Source organism: Oncorhynchus mykiss, chromosome 16 (genome assembly GCF_057628025.1).
Source record: "Oncorhynchus mykiss isolate SJ-2025 chromosome 16, ASM5762802v1, whole genome shotgun sequence".
NCBI lineage: Eukaryota > Metazoa > Chordata > Actinopteri > Salmoniformes > Salmonidae > Oncorhynchus > Oncorhynchus mykiss.
In genome coordinates, this window is record NC_143037.1 from 49138393 (window position 1) to 49160784 (window position 22392).

The 22392-nt window shown below is 41.1% G+C and overlaps 2 protein-coding genes across 12 annotated transcripts; one reads left to right on the forward strand and one right to left on the reverse strand.

Annotated features, from left to right (window-relative positions):
* Positions 1-167: 167 nt before the first annotated feature.
* LOC110492749 (dnaJ homolog subfamily C member 5) lies at positions 168-8092 on the reverse strand. Of its 6 annotated transcripts, none has more exons than XM_021567216.3 (6): positions 7947-8085; positions 6284-6351; positions 5962-6099; positions 4250-4463; positions 3885-4056; positions 168-3686 (listed from the first exon to the last, which is right to left on the reverse strand). In XM_021567216.3, the coding sequence occupies exons 3-6, from the start codon at positions 6075-6077 to the stop codon at positions 3580-3582; spliced, it is 609 nt and encodes a 202-aa protein (XP_021422891.1). In that variant the 5' UTR covers positions 6078-6099; positions 6284-6351; positions 7947-8085; the 3' UTR covers positions 168-3579. The 6 variants fall into 6 exon arrangements, with proteins under 6 accessions (XP_021422891.1, XP_021422890.1, XP_090059176.1 ...); XM_021567215.3 differs by having other exon boundaries at positions 6295-6351; positions 7947-8078; XM_090203050.1 differs by having other exon boundaries at positions 3864-4056; positions 6295-6351; positions 7947-8078.
* Positions 8093-12597: 4505 nt separating this feature from the next.
* On the forward strand, positions 12598-21963 carry LOC110492751 (glucose-induced degradation protein 8-B homolog). Of its 6 annotated transcripts, none has more exons than XM_090203053.1 (7): positions 12734-12985; positions 14225-14325; positions 15305-17605; positions 18102-18228; positions 18439-18635; positions 18770-18967; positions 19703-21963. In XM_090203053.1, the coding sequence occupies exons 4-7, from the start codon at positions 18108-18110 to the stop codon at positions 19874-19876; spliced, it is 690 nt and encodes a 229-aa protein (XP_090059179.1). In that variant the 5' UTR covers positions 12734-12985; positions 14225-14325; positions 15305-17605; positions 18102-18107; the 3' UTR covers positions 19877-21963. The 6 variants fall into 6 exon arrangements, with proteins under 6 accessions (XP_021422897.1, XP_090059181.1, XP_021422895.1 ...); XM_090203052.1 differs by having other exon boundaries at positions 12741-12776; XM_090203055.1 differs by lacking the exon at positions 15305-17605 and having other exon boundaries at positions 12704-12776.
* Positions 21964-22392: the final 429 nt, after the last annotated feature.

The following is a 22392-nucleotide window of genomic DNA, read 5'->3' on the forward strand; positions in this document are numbered from 1 at the left end:
TGTCTCCATCTACCTCATATTCTAGAGAAGGCCTACAGTATTTCATAGGCCTATTGAATGTAGAATATTATGGTTTTCAGTCTACTGTAATAGCACGACACGTAATGATACTTGAATATCGTAATTGCAGCATAGCATGAGAATTGAAATGATAAACAAAACAAAGGTAAATGTTCAAGAACATTTATTTTACCAACAGCAAATCAGATCAATGACCCACTTTGTTTTCTTTCAGACACACAAGTATTACCATGCTACAACATAAAGGTCAAGATTTATACTACATATTTAAGTGTATGTACAAGAGACCTTAACCATTAAACCATGCGTTGCAAAATTTAATGGCCACATCAAAACAACATACCATTTATAACTATAGCCGCTCATCATCAAAACCATGATAAAATAAGATACCTTAAATAAAATTGCATCAAATTACTATATCACTATCATTACACTATATGTCCTCTGTATCAAGAAAATGTTACGTCACCATTTCCTGATCATTTATCCAGTAGTCTTTAGTTTTTTTTTTAACACATTGCATTCAACTCATTTAACAATTAGCATTTTCCAACATGTCAATGAAGAAGCGATAATAGGTAGGTATATCTATGGAATTTTTTTCTCAGGAGGGCACAGCAAACATTGTAAAAGGATCACACAGGTCAAATAACCATACCATCAAAAGCAGAGGGCAGGCAAGAGGAGCTCAGAAACCCATCATTGTAAACCATTGAAACACGTAATTGGCATTAATGAAAGAAACAAACAATGAAGATAATGGCTGTTTATGGCAAGTTATGTATTAGTTACACTGGACGTATATTCCGCTCTATATATTTCTATTAAAAACATTAGTATATTCTGGTTCTAGGATAAGAGCTGCCTGTAGTAGTGCTAGCCAGCTCATGAAATGACTTAGAAAGTACCAATATCGACACTCACAATTCAATGATGGTAAACACAAATTAACAGCATTGGACAATTACAAAACTCTTTAGAATTCCCTTCAACACAACTATAAAAACACGATGATGATAATATTCTTCAAATGCTCACAATATTTTCCTAAACATGATCTTTTTCGTCACATCTAAACATAGATGAATAGTGCTCGGAATAAAATGGACATCACACTCTAAATATGGATCAGGTCAAGGTTCTTGGCTTAGACCGTGTGGGGTACCACTTGGAACCACAAGAACAGAAAGCACTGGTAAAACGTATTAAATAACTGGATATCGAGAACATCTGTTCAAATGTGAAGAGAAGAAGTGTTGCTCAGAGACGCGTCCAAGCAATCCAACGGGACTGTGGGTGGCACAGTGGCAAGTAAGCTACACAAAATATACACATGTGTAAACAAACGTATATATATCATATTTATCTTCTGCTGTTAGTCAGTTCTTCAATGCAGGGAAGTTAGAGGCAAGATTACAAGCATTCAATTCAGGTTTCAGGGGCTGGACAAAACAATACTTCCTACACAAAACAAGAGACCAAAGTAAGCCAAGTCAGATAACGGAAAAGCCCAGACCCACCAAATGTTAAGAAAACAATGACATCATCATCCGCATTTCATGATATTGCCGTCGTAAATCCCCACCCCCCTTCTACATGCACAGGTCTCAGGGCAACATAACCACAATGCACTTGGAAGGGCACAAACACAGGTAAACAGGAGTCCAAATCGATGGGTTTAAAAGATGAAGGAAAGGAGCTGTATGTTTATAACTGGCATCAGCTGATGGCAATTCCAAACTGAGCATTGTGTAGCTCAAACCTTGGATGTGTAATGATTACTCCAGCATGAAGCAAAGACAATGAACAGCAAAACACCTCACAATCCAGAACTCCCTGAGCCGAGCCTCTCTTATCAGTGAGCAAAAAACATCAAGTAAACTGTACCCCAAAGGAATCACACTCACAAATACAGTACTAGTCAAAAGTCTGGACACACCTATTCATTCAAGGGTTTTTCTTTATTTTTACTATTTTCTACAGTGTAGAATAATAGTGAAGACATCAAAACTATGAAATAACACATATGGAATCATGTAGTAACCAGAAAAGTGTTAAACAAATCCAAATATGTTATATTTGAGATTCTTCAAAGTAGTCACCCTTTGCCTTGATGACAACTTTGCACACTCTTGGCATTCTCTCAACCAGCTTCCTGATTAATGCTTTTCCAACAGTCTTGAAGGAGTTCCCACATATGCCGAGCACTTGTTGGTTGCTGTTCCTTCACTCTGTGGTACATCTCATCCCAGACCATCTCAACTGGGTTGAGGTCGGGTGATTGTGGAGGCCAGGTCATCTGATGCAGCACTCCATCACTCTCCTTCTTGGTCAAATATCTATTACACAGCCAGGAAGTGTGTTGGGTCATTGTCCTGTTGAAAAACAAATTATAGTCCCACTAAGCGCAAACCAAATGGGATGGCATATCGCTGCCAAATGCTGTGGTAGCCATGCTGGTTAAGTATGTCTTGAATTCTAAATAAATCAGTGTTACCAGAAAAGCACCATCACACCTCCTCCTCCATACTTCACGGTGGGAACCACACATGCAGAGATCATCTACCCTGCATCTCAAAAAGACACGGTGGTTGGAACAAAAAATCTCAAATTTGGACTTATCAGACCAAAGGACAGATTTCCACTGGTCTAATGTCCATTGCTCATGTATCTTGGCCCAAGCAAGTCTCTTCTTCTTATTGGTGTCCTTTAGTAGTGGTTTTTTGTAGCAATTCGACCATGAAAGCCTGATTCACGCAGTCTCCTCTCAACAGTTGATGTTAAGATGTGTCTGTTACTTGAACTCTGTGAAGCATTTATTTTAGCTGCAATCTGAGGTGCAATTATTCGAATGAACATATCCTCTGCAGCAGAGGGAACTCTGGGTCTTCCTTTCCTGTGACAGTTGAGAGAATGCCAAGAGTGCGCAAAGCTGTCATAAAGGCATAGGGTGGCTACTTTGAAGAATTTCAAATATAAAATAGATTTTAATTTGTTTTTTGGTTACTACATGATTCCATATGTGTTATTTCAGTTTTAATGTCTTCACAATTATTCTACAATGTAGAGAATAGTCAAAATAAAGGAAAGCCCTTGAATAAGTAGGTGTGTCCAAACTTTTGACTGGTCTGTACGTATTGCACATACCTATGCACCAACAGAATTCGGGAAACACAACAAATGTCACATTCAACAAATGAAAACAAAGATTTTTTTTCTCAGTGCATGCTACACCATCACACTGAATATGGAAAGGGGACTGTGGGGATGGAGGATTGTGAGGTCAAAGGCCAAAAGGATACAAAAGAACAAAAGGGCAGGAAGCAAACCATTTCTTTCTTTTTCTTCCTACATAAGAGGCGAGACTGGACCATTCTGGAGAGGGTGGAAATGGGGGGGGAGGGGGGGGGGGGGTCTTCAAGAGTTTTGTATGTAGGCCAAGCTCGCTCCTCCATCTCCTCTCCAGGACATGGCGCTCTTAGTGAAGTTAAAACAGATTGCCCCTATCATCCTTTTAAGGTGGGGCAGGGTAGCAGGCCAGGACAGGGATGGGGTTTAGTTGAAGCCCATGTCGGTTTGGTAGGAGGAATGGTGACCATCTGACGTCAGCTGGGTGGTCTCTGTCGCTGATGGCTGCACCAAGATGGCTTCGCCGCCACCCTCTGTCAGAGAGAGAGCGTTACACACGCACACGCACAGGGTAAGATATAAAAGGTCAGTGATGATGGCACTCCATAGTAAATTACAATGCAATTGAGACAAGTCAAGTGTTACTGATAGGGTCGCAAACTTCTGCTAAAGTTATGTGATTTGTGTTCATGCAGAAACATGTTTCTTACACAATAAGCAGTCGATCTCACCTCTCTCGTCAGACTGCATTTGGGCCTCCAGGTCCTCAGGGGACACATAGAAATCGGGCTCCTGGCCCTCTGGGGGCCGCGGTTTACACTTCCCACAGCAGCAGTTACAGCAACAACACAGACAACAGCAGAAGTAGCAGCCAGTGGCAAGGCCACAGAACACAAACAACGCCTGCAGAGGGAAAACAAGGCGGTGTGTGTGAGAGAGAGACAGAGATATCAAGAAGAAGAAAAAACAATAGCCAACAGTATTAGAGAGGTTTTCTTTTTATAGGGGTTGTGTTATAAAATATAGTGTTATATTTGACCCTAAGTCCACTCTACGTGTCAACCCTTCACGTCCCCACGTCCCCTCACAGTCTCACCTTAGCCCACCAGCTGGACAGAACAAAGTAGGTGTTCACGTTCTCCTCGCCAAACTGCTCAGCCACGTACAGTCCCAGGGAGCCGTACTTGTCATAGATGTTCCGCTTTGTGGGATCGTTCAGAATGGCATGGGCATTGTTGATCTCCTTAAACTTGTCAGAAGCTTCTGGGTTATCTGGGTTCTTATCAGGGTGGAATTTCAACGCAAGTTTTCTAAGAACACAAAAGAGTGAGAATTAAAACCTACCAATAAAGACAAGTCAAAGCCCTTTCTAAAATGTATTAAATAAAACTCATCAATCTACACACAATACCCCATAATGACAAAGCAAAAACATGTTTTTATAAATTTTTGCAAAACATAAACATATTTACATAAGTATCCAGACCCTTTGTTATGAGACTCGAAATTGAGCACAAGTGCATCCTGTTTCCATTGATCATCGTTTCTACAACTTGATTGGAGTCCAACTGTGGTAAAATCAATTGATTGGACATGATTTGGCAAGGCACACACCTGTCTATATAAGGTCCCACAGTTGACAGTGCATGTCAGAGAAAAAACCAAGCCATGAGGTTGAAGGAATTGTCCATAGAACTCCGAGACAGGATTGTGTCGAGGCACAGCTCTAGGGAAGGGTACCAAAAAATGTATGCAGCATTGAAGGTCCCCAAGAACACAGCGCCTCCATCATCCTTAAATGGAATAAGCTTGGAACCACCAAGACTCGTCCTAGAGCAGACCACCCGGCCAAACTGAGCAATCAATGGAAAAGGTCTTGGTCAGGGAGGTGACCAAGAACCCGATGGTCACTCTGACAGAGCTCCAGAGTTCCTCTGTGTAAATGGGGGAACCTTCCAGAAGGGGAACCATCTCTGCAGCACTCCACCAATCAGGCCTTTCTGGTAGAGTGGCCAGACGGAAGCCACTCCTCGGTAAAAGGCACAACAGCCCGCTTGGAGTTTGCCAAGAGGCACCTAAAGGACTCTGACCATGAGAAACAAGATTCAAAGTACAGAGAGATCCTCGATGAAAACCTACTCCAGAGCGCTCAGGACCTTAGACTGGGGTGAAGGTTCACCTTCCAACAGGACAATGACCCTAAACACACAGCCAAGACAATGCAGGAGTGGCTTCAAGACAAGTCTCTGAATGTCCTTGAGTGGCCCAGCCAGAGCCCAGACTTCATCCTGATCGAACATCTCTGGAGAGACCTGAAAATAGCTGTGCAGCGATGCTCCCCATCCAACCTGACAGAGCTTGAGAGGATCAGCATGGAAGAACGGTAGAAACTCCCCAAATAAAGGTGTGCCAACCTTGTAGCATCATACCCAAGAAGACTCAAGGCTGTAATCGCCGCCAAAGGTGCTTCAACAATGTACAAAGTAAACGGTCTGAATACTTATATAAATTTCATTTTTCATTTTTTTAATGTTTTATAAATTTGCATACATTTCTAAAAACCTGCTTTTGCTCTGTCATTATGCGGTACTGGGTGTAGATTGATGAGGGGGGGAAACAATTGAATCAATTTTAGAACAAGGCTGTAATGTAAGAACATTTGTAAAAAGTCAAGGGGTCTGAATACTTTCCGAATGCACTGTAAGGCTATATTTATACGTGGCACAACTCTAAATTGAATTAGTCTTTTTTTGTTACTTATGAGTATTAGTATGACTACTACAGTAAGTGTCTGTGCCTCTGACTGACCTGTAGGATTTCTTGATATCGTCGGGAGTGGCTAGCTTGTCAATGCCAAGCACAATGTAGAGTGATTCACCAGAGGTGGAGAGTGAGCGCTGCCTCGCCTGTTCATGAGCTGCCATGATGCCTCACGTCCTTCACAATCTGAACACAGAGAAAAGGAAGCAATGCACCTGTTTATTTATAAATGAGTCATGGCTATTCTATTATTCAGCCTATAGCACCCTGCTAAAGCAGTGTTTTTTTTTCATTCTCACAAATACAGTGCATGTGCAATTCTGCTCCAAATTCACTAAATACTCCCACACTCCAGGAATCTATTGGACACCTTGTCCCTACCGCCACTCCAAATTGGTGCACTGTCAGCAGGGGTTCCCTGACTCCAGTAGGCCTACCCTGTAAAAGGAGAGCAGAGTAAATCATCTGCCTGTAACCATAGATGCCCTCTCCCTCCAACAACAGATTAGACAATTTAGTCACATACTGTTAAATTATCTTGGGTTTGTGTTTAGAATAGGTCTACAAATGCCAGAATCCTGTAGCTAAGTCAATAACAAATTCCCTTGTTGTCATTTTCAGTCACTCTGTTGTCAAATTTGGAGCTGAGGTCTCACGCAAATCACTATCTTTAATTGCAATGTGTACTCTAGTGGTATTTTTTCAAACTAGCTACTGTCATTGTCAATTGTTGCAATAGGAAATCAGTAAGAAGTTAACAAATCTCCTTGCTGATGTTCCAAACACAAAGATACTAATAGCTTCAGACAGCACAAGGGCATATAGTATCCAGAGAATCTCAAGGGCCTATAGCATTAAGAAACCATCACTGCAGAAGGCCCTTGAGGTTAAGGCCAAAATGCTTAATCTCGAGCATTTTCCATCATAGGCCTACCCCTGAATAAAAAATGAAGACAGTTCAAATAATGTACTCAATCGGATGCTCAATTTAATGTCATGTCGGAAATGTTGAGACTTAATGTAGGTGGTCCTGGGGAGTGAGAATCATTATTTACATCCAAGGAAGCAACCGGCCACATACACTAGATTTATTGAGGAAGCAGCCGCCACATACACTAGATTTATTGAGGAAGCAGCCACCACATACACTAGATTTATTGAGGAAGCAGCCGCCACATACACTAGATTTATTGAGGAAGCAACCGGCCACATACACTAGATTTATTGAGGAAGCAGCCGCCACATACACTAGATTTATTGAGGAAGCAGCCGCCACATACACTAGATTTATTGAGGAAGCAGCCGACACATAGACTAGGTTTATTGAGGAAGCAGCCGGACACATAGACTAGGTTTATTGAGGAATCAGCCGGAAACATAGACTATGTTTATTGAGAAAGCAGCCGGAAACATAGACTAGGTTTATTGAGAAAGCAGCCGGACACATAGACTAGGTTTATTGAGAAAGCAGTCGGAAACATAGACTAGATTTGTTGAGGAAGCAGCCGGCCACATAGACTAGATTTATTGAGGAAGCAGCCGGCAACAGACTAGATTTATTGAGATGGCGGACTAGTCGTAAAATAATATTCAACCCCCAACCGAAATAAACTACTGTATCTTCAACCTCCAGCCGAACTAGCTGATACCATTCATAGGCCATGTCACAACGACTGATCAAATGACTCATTTTCACAAAAATCGACGTTTGCAAAATGTAAAAACCCGTACGCTTTGACGCTGGTTAAGTTAATTGAATACATGACCATCATTCATGGAATGTCCGTTTGCCATATGGACAAAGAAAGAATATAATACATATTCAGGATTATTTTGAATCTGTAAATGCGATGCTTGGTGCAGTTAATCTCTGTAGCTGCATCACCAGCAGGACTGCGCAGCATCCATGTTGGTTTGCTTGCTGGCCTTCTCTAGATGTAAGATAGAACTCGCTCAAATCAGCAGTAATTTTCAAGGGCAAAGGGAAAATGGGTACAAAAAAAGAAACAATCCACATCCATGAGAATGCTTACCTCTTGTAGTTGGTTTTGATGCACTGTATAGGGAAATGATCCAGAGAGATATAATAACGGTATGTGATTATGGTCGCATCCCAGAGAACCGTGCGCACCCACCAAACCCAACCATGGACAGCTGCAGTATATTGTCCCCGCCCCCCGACCAAACCCCCAATCGACGTGCGCACACTCATTGATGGGGACTGGAGTGTATTTTTATTATTTTTATTATTTAACCTTTATTTAACTAGCCAAGTCAGTTAAGAACAAATTATTATTTACAATGACGGCCTAGGAACAGTGGGTTAACTGCCTTGTTCAGGGGCAGAACGACATATTTGAGTGCCCCTCGTCCTTCTGTTCAGTAATAGGAAATAAACGTAACTAACTACAACGTGATAAAGTAATTGGATCTTGAAGTTATTTTGAAGAAAAACTAAAATATAAATGGAACATGTAAAGTGTTGGTCCCATGTTTCATGAGCTGATATAAAATATACCAGAAATGTTCCAGAAACACAAAAAACGTATTTCTCTACATTTTTGCACAAATTTGTTTACATCCCTGTTAGTGAGCAGTTCTCATTTGCCAAGATAATCCATCCACCTGTCAGGTGTGGCATATCAAGAATCTGATTAAACAGCATGATCATTACACAGGTGCATCTTGTACTGGGGACAATAAAAGGCATTTCTAAAAAACACAATGCCACAGATTTCTTAAGTTTTGAGGGAGCAGGCAATTGGCATGCAGACTGCAAGAATGTCCACCAGAGCTGTTGACAGAGAATTTAATGTTAATTTCTCGACCATAAGTCACCTCCAAAATCATTTTAAAGAATTTGGCAGTATGTCCAACCGGCCTCACAACTGCAGACCACGTGTAATCAAGACAGCCCAGGACCTCCACATCTGGCTTCTTCACCTGCGGGATCGTCTGAGATCAGCCACCCAGACAGCTGATAAAAGTGTGGGTTTGCACAACCGAATAATTTCTGCACAAACGGTCAGAAACGGTCTCAGGGAAGCTCATCTGCGTGCTCGTCGTTCCCACCAGTGTCTTGACCTGACTACATTTCTGCGTCGTAACTGACTTCAGTGGGCAAATGCTCACCTTCGATGGTCACTGGCACACTGGAGAACTGTGCTCTTCACGGATTAATCCCAGTTTCAACTGTACAGACTGTGTATGGCGTCGTGTGGGTGAGAGATTTGCTGATTTCAACGTTGTGGACAAAGCTCCCCATGGTGGCGATGGGGTTATGGTATGTGCAGGCATAAACTACGGACAATGAACCCAATTGCATTTGATCAATGGCAATTTGAATACACAGAGATACTGTGACGAGATCCTGAGGCGCATTGTCGTGCCATTCATCCACCGCCATCACCTTATGTTTCAGCATGATAATGCACTGCCCCATGTCGCAAGGATCTGTACACAATTTCTGGAAGATGAAAATGTCCCAGTTCTTCCATGGCCTGCATACTCACCAGACATGTCACCCATCGAGCTTGTTGGGATGCTCTGGATCGACATGTACGACAGTGTGTTCCAGTGGCGACCTGTCATTTAGGGCAGGTGGCTACCGCATTTTTTTGCCCTTTTTGGATAATATTTTGGTACGTGTCACATATGTTTGCAAACAATATATATATATATATATATATATATATATATATATATATATATATATATATATATAATTGAGTTAATAAAGCCACATACAAACTTGGTCTCTTTTTTTTGTTTCTTGAGTAAGATAGCTCCAAAATGCAGATGTTTCAGCCTAGCTCAGTGCTTTCTGTGGTGGTGGGACAAGCCAGCAGAAAATACGGAGCATTGCACCGTGATTGGCTCAGTGTTCTGTCATTCATGGGGACACTACATCACCGCCAAGTCTAAAGGGTAGAGCTAGAAAATTCTAGCCCCTTGGGTACTGCCATAGAGTTACATTAGAAGTGCCCATCCAAGAAGGCTCAAGGTCATTGGCCACAGATAAAATGATGTCAAATCGCATATGTACAGTAACTTTGATTGGACTGATCATGTCAACATCTTCTTTCAAAATCTTAACTAGCAGTCATCATCATGAATCAAGTCAACAATCTTCCTGGCAAATCCTTTTTAATCCTTGTCATATGAATAGAAATAAGGAAGAGAAATTATTGATAAAATGTATCGGTGCTCATTGGCCATTGGACATAAACATTACACAACAAGTTGGAAGAAATTAGTGACAGTGGCTAACTGCAAGCATTGCAAAACAATCACTAGCCTGCTATTCAGTGGAGTGGCTGTGTGGTCCCAAATCTGGGATTAAGTGGCTCTTTTCCAAGTTTAAAATGATAAACATTCAACATTGGCCATGCTGTCAATCAAGCGCGATTTGTGCCGCTCAGAACTGCGAAAACTAGACTTCAGTGAGCTCAAGACGACTGGGAAGTCGGGAATAAACAAGCTCCGACTGGGAAAATACTTTTTGAACGGTCATCCAACTCGGAATTGTAAATCCGGCCTCTTTCTAGAGCTACAACCTGAAGATCAATGACGCCATCATGATTCAACCTTATTTTTTTTCAGAGTTCCCAGGTGTTTTGAAAGCATCATAAATCCAGAGAATGACTGACTTTGATGACAAAATTTGCCCAAGAAAGACTGCTACTCCACCTTCCTGTTCAAGTGAGCACAGCACAACACGGTGAGTCTAAAGATGTATTGTATGCTGCATAAATTATGTAATATGCCAGGGAGATATGTATATTGTAGCTAAGAAAGTAATACTAAGTGTATGTTTTGTAGTAAGATGTTAGTAGCCCATGTGTCTCACCCTAATCATTTTGTATATTTACCCCTCTTAATTTTGCATACTGTTCTGACTTGGTGGTGCAATCATTGAATATTGTAAGAGCTTTCATTGTCTGCTTATATGCCCCCTTTATTTATCCTACGGTTCTGACTTGGTGTACAAGGAGAACACTGTAAGAACAGCCCAAGTTCTGAATTCTGTCACTGTACATTTATAAAGTGCTGAATAAATAGTTACATTGACTAGATCCATCCTAGCTCGCTCATTAATGTCTTAATTGAAATGATGGATTACCTCTTATCTGCTTGTCGTCCCCTTATGCCATAGTTTGTACATCTCAATTGTCATTAGAAACCACATTTGTTTAAGCAAGTCAGCCATATCAGCAATGTTTTTTAAAGGCAGTAAATGAGGCTGAATTAACTGTTTCGCTGCCAGACAAGGCTCTGCTGATAGCCAGGTGTAGCAGTGGTAAGATGTTGGGACTGCTGTTGGGACAGCTTTATGTAGTCCCTAACAGTTTTTGGGGACCGTTTGCCACTGTTATAGTGCAATTCATGTATTGTTTAGTGTTGGGTCGTGTAGTAGCTTTGCTGGCATGCATCCCACTTTTGTTATTTTCTTCCCCACCAAGATTTACATGCTAAAATCGCCACTGGTGTGTTCCAGTTCCCGCAAATGTCCAGCAATTTTGCACAGCCATTGAAGAGGAGTGTGACAACATTCCATAGGCCACAACCTACAGCCTAATTAACTCTAAGTGAAGGATATGTGTTGCACTGCATGAGCCAAATGGTGGTCACACCAGATACTGACTGGTTTTCTGATCCACGCCCCTACAGGTGTCTGTAACCAACAGATTCATATCTGTATTCCCAGTCATGTGGAATCCATAGATTAGGGCCTAATGAATTTATTTCAATTGACTGATTTCCTTATATGAACTGTAACTCATTAAAATCTTTAAAATTGTTGCATGTTGTGTTTATATTTTTGTTAAGTGTAGTAAGCAATACAGCCTATGTGATTCTCAACCAGAGACATCCTCAGTGAGTTTTCCTCTAGAGGGTCACTGGAAAAGGAGGGATAAAACTATCAAATTGAAAATAACATCAGCAAAGACAACATAAATGTTTAACACCGGCATTAAAATGTGTAATTTTATGTTTTGACCGTCGACAATGAATATTGAGCTATGAGCACATATTTTACATTCAAAAGTGTGATCTATGTCCCTTACAGCAAGTCTCTAATAACTTTACACACCCACCAATTATTAACTTCACCATGTTCTTTTTATATATGACATTTTGAAAACGTGTCACATTTCATTAGGCACAATAAATCTAGACTGAAGAAGAAAAAAAAATCATTTACACTTTTGTAATTTCAGTTTCACTTTGCATTTTCAAAAAGGCATGTTCATTTCTACATTACTCAAAGAGGGGTAAACCCTAAAACCCAATACATTACTTTATGTAATTTTCACTTTGCCTTAATCCACTGAATAGACTTTCGAGTCACACTTAAATGATAATGCCAGAGAAGCTGGTGTTTGGAAGATATATTGTCAGGGGTCTTCATCTCTAGCAACCACAGATTTGTGTAGGGACTATATCTTGTGAAAGGATGAAAAAAGTAATAATGCCCTCGAAGCTGGTGTTTGGAGGATATATTGGCACGGTTTGCCAACGGGTGGGTCTAATCCTGAATGAACAACACCCGTGCCAATATATCCTCCAAACACCGGCTTCGAGGGCATTATCACTTAAATATTCAATGAGGTGAAACTTTTAGAACCTTGCAGCCCAATGTCCTACAAAATGCATTTCTATCTGACCATTTTGTAACGTTGAACCCTTCTGAACAGACCCCACCATTGCTACTGTTCCTGGTAACCCACTGAGGTATAAAGATACCATGCCATCATTCCGCTGACCAATCCTAGTTCTTGTTCCCACGAATCAGGTTCGACTGTCGCGAGAGAGCGTGAAGCAAATACACGGCTGTTGCCGAAGTCGAAAGATTGTTACAGGTAGCTAGCTAGCTGGCTGATTGTCATTTTACAATTCAGCTGTCTATTATATTTCATATACATAATGGTTGTTATTCTTTATTGTATTGTACTTTTAGTTCATGTGTCAAATTGAGCTTTCGGATGTTAAAATTCCACGTTGGTGGGTGATGCACCAACAAGCAGTTTGCTAGCTTAACGTTAGCTAACAACACAACAAGTCATTTCAGGTAGGTGTTTTGCTGGCGTATTTCCATACACAATCGCTGCTTTCAATTATATTGGGTTGCACAAAACCGCTTTGGGAAGCCAGAAGTTAAGTTGAAATGGAATTGTATTTAACGTTACTGTGCTGTGATTGGGGTGGAGGGTTGGTCATTATGACGGGGGAATTTGAGACAACAAATCTAAAGGATTGTATTATTAAGGCCAGGCACCACAGCTAAAATGACATTTTTGCATCTACCTATATATTTTTGGGGTATTTTGGTCCATTAATGAGTATTTTCAAAAAGTAAGCAATTTTAAATAACTTGATAAATATATTTTCTTTAGTTTGTCATATTAGCTAATTAAAATAAAGTTTATATATTTTAACCACTTTTAAAATGGTCATCAATAATTTCCAAGCTTATTAGCTACATTGAATTACACCATTTCAATGCCCATTTCGTAGAGTGTTACTAACAGGACTATGATTGGGTGAATGGGTCTAAACAGGCGTTTGGTACTCTTATTTCAGTTTACTTGTCTTTAACTGCCTGTTCCCGGAAGTCACTCTTCCCACACCAACACATTTTTTCTTAGCTTCAGAAACATCTGCATTCACCAACATTTGTGTGGTTCTCTTTAGATATATTCTCCAGACTTGCCCAGGAGGAATTGTTGATATGCTGTACATTTTCTATTGCAGATAACATTTTATTTGCCAAAAATGCATTTTTATGTACATGTCTTCAGTGTTATACAGATAGGAAGATGAAAAAAGTATTTATCTGCAATGGACAAGTCTGGTCCTAGCGTAAATATTTTTGTTTCATTTTGTGAAAAAAAAACACTAACTTCATCCAGTGTCCAGAAAAAAAATAATTTGTGTGGTATGCAAACATGCACAGATTTAATCAGACATCACCTTATTTGCAGATTTTTATATATAAAATATTTCAGAAATCATACAAATTTGTATTTTATTTGTCTACATTCTACTGGTAGAAGTTGATTGTGATATGATTAAGAGAATGGTGTGGTGCCTTGCCTTAACCAGACTTACCATAGGTGGGTCTGTTGTAGATCCACTTCCCTTCTGTCAATGTAAAAGTCCCCCATAAATTATAACTTTTTTTTGTTCATGTATGGCGCATGTACAGGACTTATATTTTAACATGAGGTAAGAAGAGAAAGTGGGTCTACAACAGACCAAGGTTGCAAAGTCTGTTTAATTGACTACAGCTCTGATATCAACACCATAGTGCCCTCAAAGCTCATCACTAAGCTAAGGACCCTGGGACTTAACACCTTCTTCTGCAACTGGATCCTGGACATCCTGTTGGGCTGCCCCCAGGTGGTAAGGGTAGGTAACAACACATTTGCCACGCTGAACACGGGGGGGCCCTCCTGTACTCCCTGTTCACCCATGACTGCATGGCCAGGCACGACTCCAACACCCACCATTTAGTTTGCTGACGACACAAGTGGTAGGCCTGATCACTGACAACGATGAGACAGCCTAAAGGGAGGTGGTCAGAGACCTGGCTGTGTGGTGCCAGGACAACAACCTCTCCCTCAATGTGATTAAGACAAAGGAGATGATTGTGGACTACAGGAAAAGGAGGACCAAGCACACTCTCATTGACGGGGCTGTAGTGGAGCAGGTTGAGCATTTCAAGTCCCTTGACGTCCACATCACTAACAAACTATCATGGGCCAAACTAGGGTTTGCAAAGGGTCGGAAACTTTCCTGAAAAATTTAATGGGAAGTTAAGCCTGGGAATTTTGCTTAAATTCATCAAAGAAGTTGGCTTATAACAGTGAATCTTTTTTTGTGGGATACACATATGGCAATTCTAGGTCTTGTGGCATATTTTGGTTAAACTATCCCCAATTCAATGGAATTGCAACCATCTGCATGCACAGTGCATTCCATCACATGTACAGCTGATTCTCAAGATCTTCCACACTAATGAGATGCTATTGAGCCCACACTACTACACTGTCTGAGCCAAGGATTACATGCTTTCTGGTATGTTGTGATTACAATATTGGGAAGGGTGAATATATTTTGACAATTTCTTTTGTAAACTAGTAAATAGTAGCCTACAGCAAAGTGTGTTTTAAATAATTTCTAACTTAACAATTTCTGCTGGTTAGTTTTTGCTACCATGTGGGTTTTAGCTTGCTTGACTGAGTGTTAATTCACCAGTTTTAAAATGAAATGTGTGGAAACATTTCTTACAAAGGGGTTTTAATGTAACTGCTTAATTATTTATCTGTACATGGAATTGTATTTAAAAAAAAATGTTTTACAAATTTTTTTTTCCTAATGTTTTCAGGAAAATGCCACGGGCACAATCTGATGTGTGGAGACCTTTCACTGCAGCTAATGTAAAAGGAAAAGCTGTGTACATTTGCAAATACTGTGTCCAAATCATATGTGAAGAATACAACGAAGATGCAAAATCATCTGGGCAAGTGCATAAAGTTCCCTCAGTGCTCACAACAAGCAACCTCTGCCAAAAGTCCCTCTTCTATTCGAGGTGAAAATGATGAATCCGACACCTTATCCATAGCAACAGCTCATAGTCTTCCTGGAATCAGAAGTTTATTTTGACTCAATGGAGGAACGTAGTCAGAAATGCTGTTGAATGTCTTGCTTGAGCTGTGTATGCAACTGGTTCACCTCTGCTCACAGGCAATGTGTATTGGAAGAGCTTTCTGAACGTTCTTCGCCCAGCATACATCGCTCCAACTGGACATGCTTTATCTACTCATTTGCTGAATGCAGAGTTCAACAGAGTTCAAGTGAAGGTCAAGCAAAGCAGACTATTGCAATCATCTCTGATGGGTGGTCGAATGTTCGTGGGCAAGGAATAATAAAAGACCTCATCTCCACCCCCTCAACCAGTATTCTACAAGGGACAACAGACACTGGTTTCTACATTGCAGATGACTTGAATGCAGTCATTAATGACCTTGGACCACAGAAGGTATTTGCACTGGTGACAGACAATGCTGTGAACACGAAGGCTGCTTGGTCTAAAGTGGAGGAGTTCTACCCTCACAGCACGCCCATTGGCTGTACTGCTCATGCATTAAATCTGCTCCTCAAGGACATTATGGCACTGAAAACAATGGATACACTCTACAAGAAAGCCAAGGAAATGGTTAGGTATGTGAAGGGTCAAGTTATAGCAGCAATCTACCTCCCCCTAGTAAAGTGAGAAGAATAAGAGCACCACATTGAAGCTGCCCAGCAACACCCATTGGGGTGGTGTCATTATGTTTGACAGTCTCCTGGAGGGGAATGAGTCTCCAAGAAATGGACAGCCCCATCAAGAGGATCCTCCTGGATGATGTATTTTGGGAGAGAGTAGTAAGCAGCCTGAAACTCCTGAAACCTATAACCGTAGCCATTGCACGGATTGAGGGAGACAATACCATCCTGTCTGATGTTCAGCCTCCGCTTGCAGATGTAAGAGAAGAAATCCGTACTGTCCTACCTACTTCACTGTTGCTCCAAGCAGAGGAAACTGCAGTTCTGAAATGCATCAAAAAGCACGAAGACTTCTGCCTGAAGCCCATACATGCCTCAGCGTACATGTTGGACCGCAATTATGCTGGTAAGAGCATCCTGCCTGTAGCGAAGTATACTTTCAAGCAAGGGCTTTGGGCTGGAGATGCAATATGGCAGTTGTGCCAACATATCGCATCAGCCACCGGGTGGAAGGGACTTTGTGGGTCTGAGGCTCTTTCCCCTGTTGCCTCTATCATCCTCTAAATCGCACATCAGCCGCCTCAGAGCGCAACTTGTCCTTGTTTGGGAACACAAAACAAAGCATGCAACCGGCTGACCAATACAAGGGTTGAAGAATTGGTGGCCATCTGAGCAAATCTGAGGCTTTTTGAGCCTGACAACGAGCAATCCTCAACAAGGTTGGAAAGTGACAGTGAAGATGAGGCCCCAGAGTCTGATGTTCAAGAGGTGGACATTGAGCAGGTCCAGGGAGGAGACATGGAAGCCTGAGAGGAAGACAACCAAAGCTTTAGTCTAGAAACTATCATTTTACAGATGTATGTTAAATGTTTTTGGGAGATGTGACGGATCATTCAATATTCCCTTTGGTTGATCAGTGAAATCATCCCATGTGAAGAGTCGAGTCGTTTTAATTAAAGTTCAATGTGTAACAACAAAAGAAATCTATTGGGATTTAATCATTTGCAATTATTCCTACTTATAATAAGGTAAAAGGTTTATGTTTGTCTCCATATGGTAAATTTATCCAATGCAAAAAAAAAATCTACATTTTTAAATGGTATTTAATTTTCATATATTCCCACAAAGTTTCCACCTCTGAATATTCCCCAAAATGTGCAACCCTAGTCCAATCACACCAAGACAGTTGTAAAGAGGGCACGACAAAGCCTATTTTCCCCTCAGGAGACAAAAAATATTGGGCATGGGTCCTCAGATCCTCAAGGTTCTACAGCTGCACCATCGAGAGCAGCCTGACTGGTTGCATCACTGCCTGGTATGGTAACTGCTCGGCTGCAAGGCACTACAGAGGGTTGTGCGTACGGCCCAGTACAACACTGGGGCCAAGCTTCCTGCCATCCAGGACCTCGACCACCGTCTGGTATAATCTATGCATAGTCACATGTACATATTACCTTGACTAATCTGTGCCCGTAACCTCTGTGTATAGATAGCCCTGCTACTGTTATTTTACTGCTGCTCTTTAACTATGTTACTTATATTTTTTTACTTAACACTTATTTTTCTTAACTGAATTTCATTGTAAGGTCTACACCTTTTTATATTCGGCGCATGTGACAAATAATATTTGCTTTAATACAATCCTTTTTAGATAGTCTCATGCCCCCCGTCATAATGACCAAACATCCTGCCCACTGGCACAGTAATTTGAAATTGAGTTGTATTTCACTTCTGTCTTTCCAGACTGTTTTAGCAACTCAATACAATTTAAAGCAATGCTATCTAGCTAACGTTGTTTTGGTTTTTCAAACACTACTTAAGTCACTCTCGACATAAACGGCAGGTCGGTGCAATAACTAGCTACCTGCTACATAACTTTTTTTATTTTATTTTTTTTTCATGTTCAAATTTTTCAGGATCCAATGATGAATTACGTGGAAAAGCCTGAAGACATTACGAAAGACGCATGGATGGACAAACTGAACAATGTGCAAATACAGAGGGCTGACATGAACCGGCTTATTATGAATTACCTGGTGACAGGTATACCATCATTCACACTTCGTCATTTGCTGCTAAAACAACCTCCAATCTGAGCCGCGCTCAATCCCAGTTTACTGTTCTGCTCCAAACGTCTTTGGCTTTTCAGCTCGTCTACTTGCAGAATCGCTCACCTTTTTCCTTGATCTTTCCTATATCCGGTTGATTGTTCTTGTGATTTTGATGGTCTCACTCTTGTCTGTGTTTGTGCAGAGGGGTTTAAAGAGGCAGCTGAGAAGTTCCGGATGGAGTCTGGGATCGATCCCAGTGTGGACCTGGACTCACTGGATGAGAGGATAAAGATCAGAGAGATGATCCTAAAGGGGCAAATACAGGAGGCCATCGCACTCATCAACCACTTACACCCAGAACTTCTTGACACCAGGCGCTACCTGTACTTTCACCTGCAAGTAAGGATGCCCTCAGTGGACTGTTTTGGGACCAGCTCCTGTCCAAATCATAAGCATCTCGATGTGGATGTCCATTGCCTACACCAAAACACTTGAACTTCTGTCATCCCTCTCCATTTCTTTCCTCTTTGCAGCAACAGCACTTGATTGAGTTAATCAGGCTGCGGGAGACGGAGTCTGCTTTGGAGTTTGCCCAGACACAGCTGGCAGAGCAGGGTGAGGAGAGCAGAGAGTGCTTGACAGAGATGGAGAGGACGCTGGCTCTTCTTGCCTTCGATACCCCAGAGGAGTCGCCCTTTGGAGACCTGCTTAACATGATGCAGCGACAGAAGGTGTGTGTGGGTGGTCTATAATCTGCATCATTGTATTATTAGAGCCTCTTTACACTACACTAGTTTGACAACACATACTAGTTCCATTACATATTTTTGTAGTGTAAAAAGACTTAACTTACCTTGGCCCAGTGTCGTTCGGGGTAGGCCGTCATCGTAAATAAGAATTTGTTCTTAACTGAATTGCTTAGTTAAATAAATAATACCAGTATACAGAATTTGCTGTTGGCCAAATTGAAAATGTCCACACGCTTTAACTCTTTGCATTGATCATGTGTGCAACATGGTTTGGATGAGATGGGGAGGCAGGGTAGCCTAGAGGTTAGAGCGTTGGACTAGTAACCGGAAGGTTGCAAGTTCAAACCCCCAATCTGTCGTTCTGCCCCTGAACAGGCAGTTAACCCACTTAACTGACTTGCCTAGCTAAATAAATAAAGCTAACTATAGGTATAGTTATCCTTATTTTGTTTTTCTAAATACTAAAATATTTATGGTTTGCTATTAGCTGCACACACATGAATCAGGAATGTGCCTTTTGGTCACACCACATCCAAGGCTAATGTAAGGAAAATTGTAAAGATAAAATTTGCACATCTGAAGTTGAAGAGCTCTTACTTCACATATTTTACTAATAGCCTTAATGTGCATTTGTAAAGGGGTCTCCTTTTTATAGGTGTTCTGTCTGACTGTATTCCTGTAATTGACACCATTCTTTCCCTTCTGAATGCTCTTCAGGTGTGGAGTGAGGTGAACCAGGCTGTGTTGGACTATGAGAACAGGGAGTCAACGCCCAAGCTGGCCAAGCTACTCAAGCTGCTGTTGTGGGCTCAGAACGAGCTGGACCAGAAGAAAGTCAAATACCCCAAAATGACAGACCTCAGCAAAGGCATTATCGAGGATCCCAAGTGAAATGACGAGCAGTGACATGGACTACCATACTTTCTCCTATTTATAATCCGTGAAAGACTGGATGATAACGGAAAAATAACATGTATATAAATGCTTTTTTTCATGTTGCATACATGAGAGGACTTAATTGAGTGTGCAAATGCTATATGGCTGTAAAAAAATAAATGTAAACACGATTTAAACATTTCAACGAAAGTATTCGGCCCCCTTGAACTTTGACCTTTTGCCACATTTCAGGCTTCAAACATAAAGATATAAAACTGTATTTCTTTGTGAAGAATCAACAACAAGTGGGACACAATCATGAAGTGGAACGACATTTATTGGATATTTCAAACGTTTTTAACAAATCAAAAACTGAAAAATTGGGCGTGCAAAATTATTCAGCCCCCTTAAGTTAATACTTTGTAGCGCCACCTTTTGCTGCGATTACAGCTGTAAGTCGCTTGGGGTATGTTTATCAGTTTTGCACATCGAGAGACTGAAATTTTTTCCCATTCCTCCTTGCAAAACAGCTCGAGCTCAGTGAGGTTGGATGGAGAGAATTTGTGAACAGCAGTTTTCAGTTCTTTCCACAGATTCTCGATTGGATTCAGGTCTGGACTTTGACTTGGCCATTCTAACACCTGGATATGTTTATTTTTGAACCATTCCATTGTAGATTTTGCTTTATGTTTTGGATCATTGTCTTGTTGGAAGACAAATCTCCGTCCCAGTCTCAGGTCTTTTGCAGACTCCATCAGGTTTTCTTCCAGAATGGTCCTGTATTTGGCTCCATCCATCTTCCCATCAATTTTAACCATCTTCCCTGTCCCTGCTGAAGAAAAGCAGGCCCAAACCATGATGCTGCCACCACCATGTTTGACAGTGGGGATGGTGTGAGCTGTGTTGCTATTACGCCAAACATAACGTTTTGCATTGTTGCCAAAAAGTTCAATTTTGGTTTCATCTGACCAGAGCACCTTCTTCCACATGTTTGGTGTGTCTCCCAGGTGGCTTGTGGCAAACTTTAAACAACGCTTTTTATGGATATCTTTAAGAAATGGCTTTCTTCTTGCCACTCTTCCATAAAGGCCAGATTTGTGCAATATACGACTGATTGTTGTCCTATGGACAGAGTCTCCCACCTCAGCTGTAGATCTCTGCAGTTCATCCAGAGTGATCATGGGCTTCTTGGCTGCATCTCTGATCAGTCTTCTCCTTGTATGAGCTGAAAGTTTAGAGGGATGGCCAGGTCTTGGTAGATTTGCAGTGGTCTGATACTCCTTCCATTTCAATATTATCGCTTGCACAGTGCTCCTTGGGATGTTTAAAGCTTGGGAAATCGTTTTGTATCCAAATCCGGCTTTAAACTTCTTCACAACAGTATCTCGGACCTGCCTGGTGTGTTCCTTGTTCTTCATGATGCTCTCTGCGCTTTTAACGGACCTCTGAGACTATCACAGTGCAGGTGCATTTATACGGAGACTTGATTACACACAGGTGGATTGTATTTATCATCATTAGTCATTTAGGTCAACATTGGATCATTCAGAGATCCTCACTGAACTTCTGGAGAGAGTTTGCTGCACTGAAAGTAAAGGGGATGAATAATTTTGCACGCCCAATTTTTCAGTTTTTGATTTGTTAAAAAAGTTTGAAATATCCAATAAATGTCGTTCCACTTCATGATTGTGTCCCACTTGTTGTTGATTCTTCACAAAAAAATACAGTTTTATATCTTTATGTTTGAAGCCTGAAATGTGGCAAAGGGTCGCAAAGTTCAAGGGGGCCGAATACTTTCGCAAGGCACTGTATCATCTATTCATAGTCACTTTAATAACTCCACCTACATGTACATATGACAACTTACCGGTGTCCCCGCACATTGACTCTGTACCGGTACCCCACTGTATATAGTCTCGCTATTGTTATTTTACTGCTGCTCTTTAATAACTTATTACTTAGATTTCTTATTTTTATGTGTTTTTTAAAAACTGCATTGTTGGTTAGGGGCTCATAAGTAAGCATTTCACTGTAAGGTCTACCTACACCTGTTGTATTCGGCGCATGTGACTAATAATATTTGATTTGATGTTGTGCGGCAACCTCTTGTTTTTGCCTGCTTGCATGGCTTACACTGCTTTTTAACTCTCTTGTTCTTCACATCTCTCCAGTTCCATGGTCTTAATTGTATTTTTATTAACCCTTATTTTACCAGGTAAGTTGACTGAGAACACATTCTCATTTACAGCAACAACCTGGTGAATAGTCAGAGGGGAAGAGAGGGTCATGAATAAGCCAATTGGAAGCTGGGGATGATTAGGTGGCCATGATGGTATGAGGGGCAGATTTGGAATTTAGTCTGGAAATCAGGGTTAACACCCATACTCTTATAAGTGCCATGGGATCTTTAGAGACCACAGAGAGTTAGGACGCTCATTCGATGTCCCATCCGAAAGACGGCACCCTACCCAGGGCAATGTCCCCAATCATTGCCCTGGGGCATTGGGATATGTATTTATTTTTAGACCAGA